At 30.2% G+C, this 12,880-nt stretch overlaps 1 protein-coding gene across 1 annotated transcript; it reads left to right on the top strand.

The window, feature by feature from the left end:
* Positions 1 to 397: 397 nt before the first annotated feature.
* On the top strand, positions 398 to 3,723 carry LOC122505701 (uncharacterized protein K02A2.6-like). Its single transcript, XM_043617484.1, has 5 exons — positions 398 to 441; positions 1,108 to 1,507; positions 1,607 to 1,913; positions 2,561 to 3,286; positions 3,473 to 3,723. Exons 1-5 carry the CDS (start codon positions 398 to 400, stop codon positions 3,721 to 3,723), a joined length of 1,728 nt encoding a protein of 575 aa, XP_043473419.1.
* Positions 3,724 to 12,880: the final 9,157 nt, after the last annotated feature.

Below are 12,880 nucleotides of genomic sequence, written 5' to 3'. Positions count from 1 at the left end.
AAAATGTCCACGATCCCATGTATTTTTGTGTCCACAAGGGGGAGGGGGGGTCAAAAATCTTTGAAAAACTGTCCACGTGGTATATGGACGACCCCATTGCACGAAAATGTGACTTTGGAACTCTACATGACGAAATGATAAGAGACAGAATTGTGAAGGGTACAAATGATGCGGGTCTTCAGGAAAAACTTCTTCGAGTAGATGATTTAGACATGCAAAAGACTATAGATTATTGTCGAGCATCAGAAATCTTGAAGTTACAAGCCAAAATTTTTAATGAAAAAACAGTGGATAGTGTAAAAAAGAAAATAAGAGATTCTCACATCGCAGAGGATAATACAAGATCACAAGAAGAACGAAAAGATCCAACTGAGTTTAAATGTTGACGATGTACAAGATGGCATGGTCCTCGGCAGTGTCCAGCATTTGGGAAGGAGTGCAGTAAATGTAAGAAGAAAAATCACTTTGCAGCAGCGTGTCGAGTTCAAGGAGTTGCAGAAATATGCACAAGTGCATATTTATGTGTAGAAATGGTATGTACAGAGAAAAATAATAGTAATGTAAATACTTGGAATGAAATCATTAAGGTAGAAAATTCTAATGTTCGATTCAAATTAGACTCAGGCGCGCAAGTTAATATTTTACCAAATTACTATTTCAAAAAAGTAAATAAACAATTTGAAATAAAGCCGACGAATATTATATTAGAGACGTTTGAGGGATTTAAAATTAAGCCTCGTGGAATAGTGCGTTTAAAATGTAAAGTGAAAAACAGTGAAATATATGACGATTTTATAATAGTTGATAAAAATGTAACGCCAATTTTGGGATTGAAAGCTTGTGTTAAATTGAACTTAATCAAAAAAGTTGACTTAGTAGACAAGGTCTCGGGAAAAGAGGAATTCATAAAAAAAATAAGGATGTATTTGAAGGATTAGGCAGGTTTGAAGAAAAATGTACAATAGAAGTAGACTCAAGTTTTACACCAGTTGCTAAACCACCTAGAAGGATACCACTTAAAATTAAAGAGAAACTTAAAAATAAACTATTAGAGTTGTAAGAGAAAAAAATAATTTCTAAAGTTAAAAATCCTAAATGTTGGGTTAGCAATCTGGTCATTGTAGAAAAATCAGATGGATCACTGAGAATTTGCCTGAATCCAATAGATTTAAATAAAGCGATAAAACGAAAACCGAATGTACTTATACCAACTGTGGAAGAAATAAGTGAAAAACTTCGTAACAAAAGCATTTTTACTGTTTTAGATTTAAAGGACGGATTTTGGCACGTTGAATTGGATGAAAAATCGAGTGAACTATGCACATTTAGCACTATCTTTGGCAGCTGGAAATTTAACAGGCTACCCTTTGGAGTTAATATGGCACCAGAGTATTTCCAAGAAGTAAATGAAAAAAATTTTGGAGACATTGAGGGTGTTATTATATATTTTGTTGATATTTGTATTTCGGCAGAAACAGAAGAAGAGCATGATAAGATATTAGATCAGGTACTTGAAAGAGATAGAAAATTAGGGGTAAAATTTAATCAAAATAAAATTCAATATAAAGTTCTAGAAATTAAATACTTAGGCCATGTTTTCTCGAAGGGTGGTGTGCAAATTGATCAGGAGAGAATTAGAGCAATTGATGCTATTGAAAATCTAAAATCAAAGGCAGAAGTTCAAAAAATATTAGGAACAGTGAATTATGTCAGAAAATTTATACCGAATTTAAGTGAATTAACAGCTCCACTCCGAGAGTTGCTAAAGGATGGTGTTGAATTTCAGTGGTTTGAATCTCATTCTAAAGCCTTGCAAGAAATAAAAGCGGCCTTAAAAAATGCACCTGTTCTTGCAAATTTTAACGCGAATATTGAAATTTTCATCCAGTCTGATGCGTCAAAATCTAGTCTAGGTTGTTGTTTAATTCAAGATGAGAAACCCGTATATTTTTCGTCTAGAAGTTTAAGTGAAGCTGAAAAAAAAATTATGCAGTAATAGAAAAAGAACTCCTCGCTATTATATTCTCCACCGAAAACTTTCACCAATTTATTTACGGGCGTGAAATTACGGTATTAACTGATCACAAGCCTCTTGTAAATTTACTAAATGTAAAGAATATAGGAGATATACCATCTCCTCGTCTTCAGCGAATGAAAATTAAACTCCTCAAATACAAAATAATAGCAAAATATATTCCAGGTAAACTCATGCATATTGCAGACTTGCTATCGAGATCGTACTTAAAGGAATCGATTGATGAAAATAATTGGATTTCTGAAGTAGTGCATTCGATAAGTAGTAGTTTAAATATTTCAGAGGGAAAGAAAATAAAAATTCAAAAAGCCACAGAATCAGATCCAATTTTAAATCAAATAAAGCATTATTGTTTAGAGGGTTGGCCCAAAAGTAAATCTCAAGTAGAAGAGAATTTAAGATATTATTATTAATTTCAAAATGAGTTGAGTATTCAGGACAATATGATATTTTTTAATTATAAGTTATTTGTACCAAATTCATTACGCCAAAATATGTTGAAATTGTTTCATGAATCTCATTTAGGAATTGAAAAAACTAAATCTAGAGCAAGACAGTTACTCTATTGGCCAGGTCTTATGAGTGAAATTGAAAATATGATATCGAAATGCACTATTTGTGAAAGGTACAGATCTCTGAATAGTAAAGAGCCATTAATAGTGCATGACATACCTGATATTCCGTTTAACAAAATCGCATGTGATATTTGTGAATTTGCGGGAAAGAATTATCTTGTAATACAAGATTATTATTCGAAATGGTTAGAAATGTTAGAAATAAAGAACAAAACTGCTAGTGAAGTCATTATAAATCTCAAAACAGTATTTGCGACACATGGAATACCAAAAATTATAGTTTGCGATAATCAACCGTTCAGTTCTTATGAATTTAACATGTTTGCACAACAGTGGAATTTCGATATAACCACTAGTTCTCCATACTACCCGAGAAGTAACGGTCAAGCGGAGCGAGCTGTACAGGTAGCTAAAAAATTACTTAAAAAGTGTATTGATGATAACAAAGAATTGACAGTAGCATTATTAGAATATCGAAATACTCCCATAACAGGTCTTGTTGTATCCCCTGCACAAATAATTTTTAGCAGACGCACGCGAACAAAACTTCCAATACATTCAGAATTACTTAAGCCAAAAGTTGAGCCACAGGCTCATCAGCAGATCAAAAAGAGGCAGGAAATTTATAAACAATATCATGATAAAAATTGTAGAACAAAACGTGATCTAAATGTCGGTGATAATGCGGTCGTATATAACAAAAGAAATAAAAAATGGGAATCTGCAAAGATTTTAAAAAAACACATCAGTCCTAGATCTTATATTGTAGAAAATCAGAATGGTAATATAATACGTAGAAATTCAGTGCATTTAAAGAAATCTAATAACAATTTAAAAAAAAGACAAGAACATGATATAACAGATCAACTACTGCCAGGTAGAGATTTTAATAGAATCATAAATGTTGAAGATAGTCAAAACAGACTACCAAATAATAATAACGTAGCTGAACATAGAATAAATAGGGATGTAAATGATTTGCCTGCTGATGAACCTGAGGCCCAATTAAGAATTGAAAATAACGCTAATCAGAATATTGGAGTTACGAGAACTGGTCGCATAATTAAGGAACCAGTTAGATTTAAAGATTATTATAGATTTGAATTACAATAAGACTTTTAATGATTTGTAATAACCCCATAAAGGCAGGGTTTGGAAGTTACGCGTAACTTGAGAGTTTTTGACGTATATTACGTTTACGACGTAATATACGTCAAAAAGCGTAAAATATTCAGTATATTACGTTTCCAATAGGGCGAGCGCAATATATATGTATATATTTCAAATTTGAATTTAAAGGTTATACTTATAACTATAATCTGAACGGCGGCGAAACATCTTAAAATCAGAAAAATGTCGGGCAAAATAAAAATAACAAAAAGACACAAAAGAATTCCTTGGGATGAATTATGTTTTGAACCTGAAAGAGGAGAGCAAACTGGAGCAAAGTGTTTAATTTGCAACAGAGTTGTTAAAAATACTAGTTTAAAACGTCTTGAAGGTCACAGGTATGTAAATAACACTGGTTTACAGTGAAATTGTCAATCGAACAAAACAATTTTTTTTCGAATAGTAGGTGTTTCTTGAGTAAGAAAATCATAGTTTTAATTTTTTCCCTCGTGCAGTTTTTCTGTAGCTTTAAATTTTGCATTTTCGAGGTGCGACGCCACTTAAACTTACCTGTAGGAAAATTAGCTTGTCAAAATATAATAAATGAGCTATCATTGGAAAGGTTATTAAATTACCTTTCGATCCATAGGTCACAGAATAAAATTCAACAAAAATTGAGAGAGTTACAGTCGATTAAAGATGAAATTTCATGACAATTTTGATGATTTTTAGACATTTGAGTAACTTCTACTATTTTTTTCTACATCAAACAGGAAAGAATGTTTAGGTTTTAATTTTTTTATTGATAGACTATATCATTACACAAATTTTGAGCCCTTGTGGACCTCGATTGGATTAAAAATGACAATTCTACACTAAATTTAGTGAACGAAACTACATTCTTCATTTTTAGTATCCCTTAAACATTTGCAGCAAAAATTGAAGTAATAAAATTTAGTTAAGCTCTAAAGTTACTAAAATCACTAATAAAGGATTTCTGAAATTGTAGATTTCGAATCCAATGTTAGTTTTCTCAATTTCAAAATGACGGATCCAATATGGCGGACAAGTTTTTAAAAATCGATTAAATTCGTCTTAAATTCGTTACTCGGGGGTTTTCGGGGTCGCTGATTACAAATCTGATGTCGGATTTCGAAAATTGAAAAGGATGGATTCATAATGGTGGACGAGTTTTTTAAAATCCATCGAATTCGCACCTATTGGATCCGCCATTTTTAATTTTTGAAATCTGACATCAGATTCGTAATCAGCGACCCCGAAAACCCCCGAGTAACGAATTTAAGACGAATTTAATCGATTTTTAAAAACTTGTCCGCCATATTGGATCCGCCATTTTGAAATTTAGAAAACTAACATTGGATTCGAAATCTACGATTTCAGAAATCCTTTATTAGTGATTTTAGTAACTTTAGAGCTTAACTAAATTTTATTACTTCAATTTTTGCTGCAAATGTTTAAGGGATACTAAAAATGAAGAATGTAGTTTCGTTCACTAAATTTAGTGTAGAATTGTCATTTTTAATCCAATCGAGGTCCACAAGGGCTCAAAATTTGTGTAATGATATAGTCTATCAATAAAAAATTAAAACCTAAACATTCTTTCCTGTTTGATGTAGAAAAAAATAGTAGAAGTTACTCAAATGTCTAAAAATCATCAAAATTGTCATGAAATTTCATCTTTAATTGACTGTAACTCTCTCAATTTTTGTTGAATTTTATTCTGTGACCTATGGATCGAAAGGTAATTTAATAACCTTTCCAATGATAGCTCATTTATTATATTTTGACAAGCTAATTTTCCTACAGGTAAGTTTAAGTGGCGTCGCACCTCGAAAATGCAAAATTTAAAGCTACAGAAAAACTGCACGAGGGAAAAAATTAAAACTATGATTTTCTTACTCAAGAAACACCTACTATTCGAAAAAAAATTGTTTTGTTCGATTGGCAAGAAAAAGTTTTTAATTTGTAAACCTGTGTAAGGAATATTTTTACAATATTATATAAAACAGTATAGACTCCGTAATTTCAATATTAACGTATTAATTTTTTTCTAAGGATGTTGATTCATAACATAACCTTTAAAAACTTATTATTAAACTTGCATATTAAGCGATAAAATTATATCACGTTTTTTAAATTTAAATGTTGGTTTTATACAATTATACGTAAATCGCATTATTTTTCTGATAGTGTGTAATTTTACTATTAAAAATAATGAGAATAGTGTAGTTTTTGAGGTCTTTTTATTCATATTTTTCCTTATATTAATAACTATCTTTTAATGTAATTAGTAATATTTTATACTATACAAATGTAACGTTTTTAATAATCAATTATTGTTTTAGAAATGTCTGTCAAAAGAAGGGTGAAAAAAATGCGAACGATGCAGAAAATTTGCAGGCAAAACATTCATCTTCAAAGGTTGATGATTTACCTCAAATTGAGCCCCAGCCAACGTTGAGCACTAAATCATCGGAGACGACATCTGATACATTTGGGACCCAGTCATTCAAAACAAATTTAGAGAAAGAAGAAACATCATCTTCTAAATTGAAAAAACAATTTTTTGATAAATGTGATATGGACGAATCATTAGCTTTATTCTTTTTTGGATGCAATATCCCTTTCTCTGTAGTAGAATCAGCTCATTTTCTAAATTTTGTAAAACACTTGAATCCTTCTTATGTACCACCTTCTGCAAAGAAATTAGGACATTCATTACTAGATAAAGTTAATGAAAAAATTACGAATATTATATCAGCTAAAGTAGACAAAAAGAGTGTGCTCCTAATAGATGGATGGAAGAACAAAAGCAAAAACGAAAAATATGTTGTCGGTACCATTCATAATGCTAAAGGAGATAAATTTTTTTTAGATGCCTGGGATTTTACTGAAAAATCTGAGACTGGAGATACTCTAACAGACGTAGTAGAAAAGGCAGTTCATGAAGCAAGTAGGATCTACGGGACCGAAATTTATGCAGTCGTTTCCGATAATGTGTCCACTATGATGTATATGGGGAAAAAAGTTAATTTATTTCATTGCACCTGCAATAGCCACAGTGGGAATTTATTGGCAAAATCATTTGTTGATACTAATTTTAATGCTGATTTAAATTTGGTCCTAGTGGAATTTAAATCTCCAAATTTAGAAAGACAACTGATTTTGCTTAAGGGACAAAGAATTATTTTGCCAGGAGAAACAAGGTGGTGCAGCTACCGCGATGCAACTAGATGCTGTCTTCGAAATTTGACAAAAATGCAAGAAGTTGTAAGAAGAGGTGAACACAAAATTAATTCAAAAGTGGCTGAGTTAATTTTGGACCAATCTTTCGAAACTAAATTACTGTCTTCACTTATGATTTACGATGGAGTTTGTAAATTAATAAACAAGTGCCAAGCTGATCATTTCAATATAGCTGATGCTTTGGAAGAATGGCTGAAACTTCAGCTCCCAGTTGAAGATGAAGTTTTAGAACCTATTCTGCAAAAACGCCTTAAAAAAGTTATAACTCCCATCTGTTTAGCTGCAAATAAATTGCATCCAATTTACAAAGGCAAATTATTTTCTGAAAATGGAAATTATGTCCAAATGGCCTCAAATTTCTTAAGTCAAAATCTAGATGCCTCTGGTATAAATGATTTAGATACCTATAATAAAGAAGAAGGTATTTTTTACACTTTGAAAGAAAAAGGAATTGAACATCCAGAAACTTATTGGACTTTAGTAGAACCACATCACCCAAAATTAGCTGAGTTAGCAAAATTATTAATAAACATTCCAAGTTCTACAGCTGCAATAGAAAGACTCTTTTCGCAGTGGTCTTTCGTGCACAATAAACTCCGAAACCGTCTGAGTGTGGAAAAATCAAAAAAATTAATTAATATTTATTACACATTAAAATTAAATGATACAAATTTGTCTAATGATTATTAAATTGTTATGAATTAATTATTTCATTGCTCTTTGTGAACTTTGATTATTATTTTGAAAAATTCTTAATTATAATGGTAAAAAATTGTAAAATGAAATAAAATTTCTTATCGGTAAGCAAGTTTATTTATGGATTTGTAACAAATTACATTGTATATAATAAATTACATTTTACTTCTTAATCAGTCTTTTAATTAAAATATGTTCAGCTATCAGTTTAATTTAAATAAAAATCTTCTTAATCGCTATTATCATCTTAAACATGTTCTGAATTTCTCAAAACATTTTTTATATACATGTAACTTTTTTTAAAACAAATATAAAATTTTTTTAAACATAAAGACAATATTGAAAATAAGTTAAAGAAGCAGAAAATAAATATTTTTTTCTTAATCGCTATTATCATCTTAAACATGTTTTGAATTTCTCAAAACATTTTTTATATACATGTAATTTTTTTAAAACAAATATAAAATTTTGTTAAACAAAGACAATATTTAAAATAAGTTAAAGAAGCAGAAGATAATTTTTTTTCTTAGACGAATTTAAAAAGCGTTACTCTGTTTCGAGTCTTGAATCCTCAAATCGTAGTACAAACTAATAAGTTGATCCGTCTTTTTATCGGATAACTGCTTTTGTTCAACAAAATGACACGCAAAATCAATTCCCGCAGCTGGTATGTGCAATATTTTAATAGCAAACTCGGATAGTTCTGAACATTCTGGTTTTACTATATTCCAGAAGGTTTTCACTGAATTTACATTTTTTTCAAAAAGTTTACAAAAGATTCCTTTTCCTGCTTTGTATTTGGCTAGTTGATCAATACCATTTTTATCAACATTGTCTAATAAAAAGTCATAAACTTGAATAACCTGACTATCAGTTAGCTTTCGACCTCTATATTTTGGGTCTAAAAAATTGGCAGCCAGAGACACAGGTTGCATAATTTCATTACTCTCTTTATCAAGAAAAGCGAAAATTAAAATGCTTCTTGTATTTGACTGTAAGTCTATCCAACTTTCTACTGCATCTCCAATATAACAATTCTTTTTTTCGAAGATTTCAATTAACTCAATTAACGATAAATAATGTTCGAAGAGCTCTTTAACTTCCAAATACAATGTTTGATCGAAAAGCGTCGTAGTTACGTTTGAATGAAATATATGTAAACCTTCACCTGCTAGTTTTCTTAAGACATTTACATTATCTAAGAAAAATTTAAATATTTGAAAATGAGTTTTCCAAGATTCTAGTTCGTCTACGAGTGGTGATTTTTTAAAATCATAATTAACATTTTTGAATAAAAAATCATTTTCAATACATTCTTCGAATACGTCGTATATTTTATCGAATAACTTGACATCATTTAGTGACTCAGCAATACAATGAACAACTCTAATGTTGCATTTTAAAAAGTGAATATTTTGATAGTTATCAGTGTCAACTATTTTTTCCGGTGATAAGATAGCAAACACATTTAATGAATAAACATTTTTCGCCAGATCAATTGCTTCAGCAGTAATTTTAGAGAGTTCTTTCACTAAATTTTTTCCGCTGGTTAAAAGACTAAAACATTTTAAAAAAATACTTTCGCCATCTACATTTCTAAGGAAGAACAGGACACTTTTTCTATTATTGTGCTTTTTTATGCACAAAAATAACATCTTTGGAGCATTTTCGTAATTCTTGTTTTGCTTTTTAAGCTTATCAAAAGCATTTTTCAATAAATTAGTAGATAAATCGTAAGATTCGGGAAGAACATACGCTGGTCTCAAACTTTTAATAAAGTTTCTAAAATGATCGGATTCTACGACGTCGAACGGTACATTACACCCATAAAAAATTTACAAAGAGCTTCGTCAATTTTTTCTTTTTCTGTCCCATTAATGACATCTACAAAAGATGACACTCTATTCTGGCGTATTCCTTTTCCTTTCTTAATGTTGATTTCATCACTTTTTCCATTATTCCTTATTGAATTCTTGTTTTCATCAATCTGTAAATATTGCATAGTTAATAACGAAAATTAAATGAGTGTACCTAAATTGAGGAGCAAGGGGACAAAAGTTGATAAGTCCATTTTTTAAAAAACTTTTGCTTTGCATTTTCTTAAAATGATAGTTATTTAAATTTCTAAATAATCACTGTTACATTAAAAAAAAAAATTGTTAATAAACAATTATATTAATTTAAAAATATTTGTACTTAACCAACAAGATTTAAAATTATAGTTTTTAACTAAAGAAATTCCCAAAATAATAAAAATCATTATTTATAATTTACTTTAATTAATAATGACTATTCTAAGTCTGAAAAAGTATTTTCATATAAATAATTCAGTATATTTTTTTATTTATTTTGAAATTAACTTTCATTATGAGTTAAATTGTATTTGTTTCAATTTCTCAAAATAGCAAAAAAATGGACTTATCCACTTTTGGCGCTTACTCCTCAATTAAAAATAGTATGTTCAGTAAACTTCAAATAATAAAAAATAATTTTTAGTTTAATTATTGATAAATTACTTTTTTATGATGTACGTATTACAAATTCTCTCATTTCATAATAAAACATGTGTTCTAAAGATCTATTATATTTACCGAGTTATTATTTAAATACTGCTGCCTATTTTCTGTGTAGTCAGGGTTTTCAATATCTTCTGTAAAACTCATTTTCTCCGTTTCGTTCTGTGTTTTGTCAATATCCATCTCATCTAACAGAAGACATTTGTTTCTAAAAAAAGAGTAAAGTCCTTTAATTTTTTAAGTTCATAAAAATAAATGAAAAAAAGGTTAAAAAATATTATTTTTATACCTATGCATTTGCAACCTCGCTTCTGCTGTGTTGTGGATAAGTTTATTGCAAACTGTACATAAAGCAGCATTCTTTCCATTTTTATCTTTTGTAAAAATGTAAGCTAGTTCATTCCAAGATTTGCTCTTCGGCCTTCCACATTTATACATATTTGCAGGGGATTTTTTTTATAATAAAAACAATTTTGCACTTATACACATATACCGCACGTGGTTATTGAATTTCAAATATTTGAGGTTATGTTATGCACGTTTTACTCGTTCTACGCATGCGCCGCAGTGCTATCGGCAAAACGTAATATACGTCTATTTTCGTATAAAAATCAAGACGTAATATACGTAGTAATATACGTGTAGAAAACTACGTATATTACCTTGACGTATATTACGTGCGAACCCATAAAGGGGAAGGTGTAATAGTTGGCTACAATGAGCCCCATATAACCCTAGCTAGTAACTTTGTTAGTGCACCGTTGTACATACTGACTACGAGTAAACACAACCGTCATGGCGACACAATATCCATACGTTCATCAGACGTTTTTATATATTGTATATGTATTTTTAATATAATAAAGTTATTCAGTGTTAATTAAAGTTATTATTTTATATAAAACACTACAATTCAGATTTAGAGAGTATATTTTTGTTTATAATATATAAACTTTTTGTTTTAGTTATTGAAAGGGCGGCAGCATACGTTTTGTTTATTCACTTTCTTATTACTTTTTGTTCAATTTAAAAATTTTTTAAACAATGTAACTGTAAAATGATTAATTAAATTTAATCTAGCCAAGTAACCTGCTGTGAGTCTACAGGAAGATTGAGTACAAGCTTGCTGCAACTAGTTTGCTACAAGCTTGCTTGGTAAGTTTACAGAGCAAGCTTGTATCCTGTGGAGTAATGAGGACTGTTTGCTACTTCAGCAAATGTGTCGCAAGCTTGCTTATAGCTTAAATGTAAACTTGAGTAACTTGTGAGCAAAAAACACGCAAAAAATTGTTATATTACATAAGTAAGTAAATACACAGGTCTCCTCAGAGGTGGGCAGGTTATTCTAAAATGTAACGCTACAAACTTGGTGGGGAGTTGTTCCAAATGACTTCCAGATTCCAAATTTTCAAACTGATAAATCGTACCTGATCCTCTTTTCGAATTATTTCTTATACAGATAGTCGGAAACTTAAAAATGTATTATCTTAATGTGGAAGCTTTGATTCAGAAAACTGCTGATTTTTCGTTACTAAAAATTTTTTAGACAAAGATTTTATAGATAATTATGGTTCCGAATTGTCTCTTCTTCAAGAAACTTTTTGATTTTTTGCATTTGGACACGTCTGTCACATGTTAAAGTGCTATATATATGAATATATATATATATATAATTTCAGAAGCCTGCAAAAAAATAAAAATTTCCGTTGTCTGAGATCGAGGAGTCATTTACCGTAGCTTTTGGTGCGCTAAATCCGAATTAACATTTAACTAAAACCTCCCATCACGTCAGGATTTTAAGAAAATTGGGGGTAAAATACCCAAAAATCATTTTTTAGTAGTTTTTGAAAATTTCTGCTGGGTAAATTCGACGTGCAAGAGACTTGTCGTATTAGTTAAATTAAAGCTTGAACCCTCTACTTTACGAAAATATAGCGATATTGCTAACAACAAACTAAATTAACTGTCAAAATTGATTTTTCAACAGTTGTCCTGCATACAAATTGACCTAAATACAACTATTTTAAAAAATGATTGGATTCGCTAAGAATTTGTTACTCGGGGGTTTTCGGAATCGCTCATTACGAATATGACGTCAGATTTTCAAAACTCAAAATGTTGAATCCAATATGGCGATCGACTTTTAAAAATCGATTCAATTTGCCTGAAACTCGTTACTCGTGGAGTTTCGGGGTCGCTGATTAGGAATCTCTCCACAGATTTTTTTATTTTGACAACATATTCGCAATCAGCGACCCCGAAACCCCTAAGTAACAAATTTTAAACCAATCCAATAATTTTTTAAAACAGTTGTATTTACAAAAACTAAAAAGTGATTTTTGGGACTTATAGGGGAGAGTGGGGCAAGACGGGGTACCGGCCCTATTTAACAAACGAATTAACCAATTGCGATTATATTTTACATAATACTGCACCGAGACGATAGTTTCTTGTTTACAAAACCTAAAAGCCATGAGAACAAATCTTTTATCTGTTTTACTAAAAAAACTGTTTTCGACGATTTTCTTGTGAATTTTTCACTTTTTTTAGGAGGTGTTTATTATTTAATAATAACAGTTAATGAAGTCATAGTTAATAATACCATCGAGATTTTTTTCGGTGTGCGGGCAAGATAGGGTAGGGAAGAGTGGGGCAAGACGGGATACACAAATAAAGCAAAA

This window comes from Leptopilina heterotoma, unplaced genomic scaffold, assembly GCF_015476425.1.
Source record: "Leptopilina heterotoma isolate Lh14 unplaced genomic scaffold, ASM1547642v1 Lhet_364, whole genome shotgun sequence".
Lineage (NCBI taxonomy): Eukaryota > Metazoa > Arthropoda > Insecta > Hymenoptera > Figitidae > Leptopilina > Leptopilina heterotoma.
This window is presented reverse-complemented; position numbering and strand designations above follow the sequence as displayed.

Bases quoted from the DNA above. Each gene is read 5' to 3' on its own strand.
- LOC122505701 (XM_043617484.1), top strand. From the start codon at position 398: ATGGCATGGTCCTCGGCAGTGTCCAGCATTTGGGAAGGAGTGCA. The intron at 442-1,107 runs GTAAATGTAAGA...ATGTTGGGTTAG, and splicing joins AGCATTTGGGAAGGAGTGCA to CAATCTGGTCATTGTAGAAA. The intron at 1,914-2,560 runs GTTGTTGTTTAA...AATCTCATTTAG, and splicing joins TGCGTCAAAATCTAGTCTAG to GAATTGAAAAAACTAAATCT.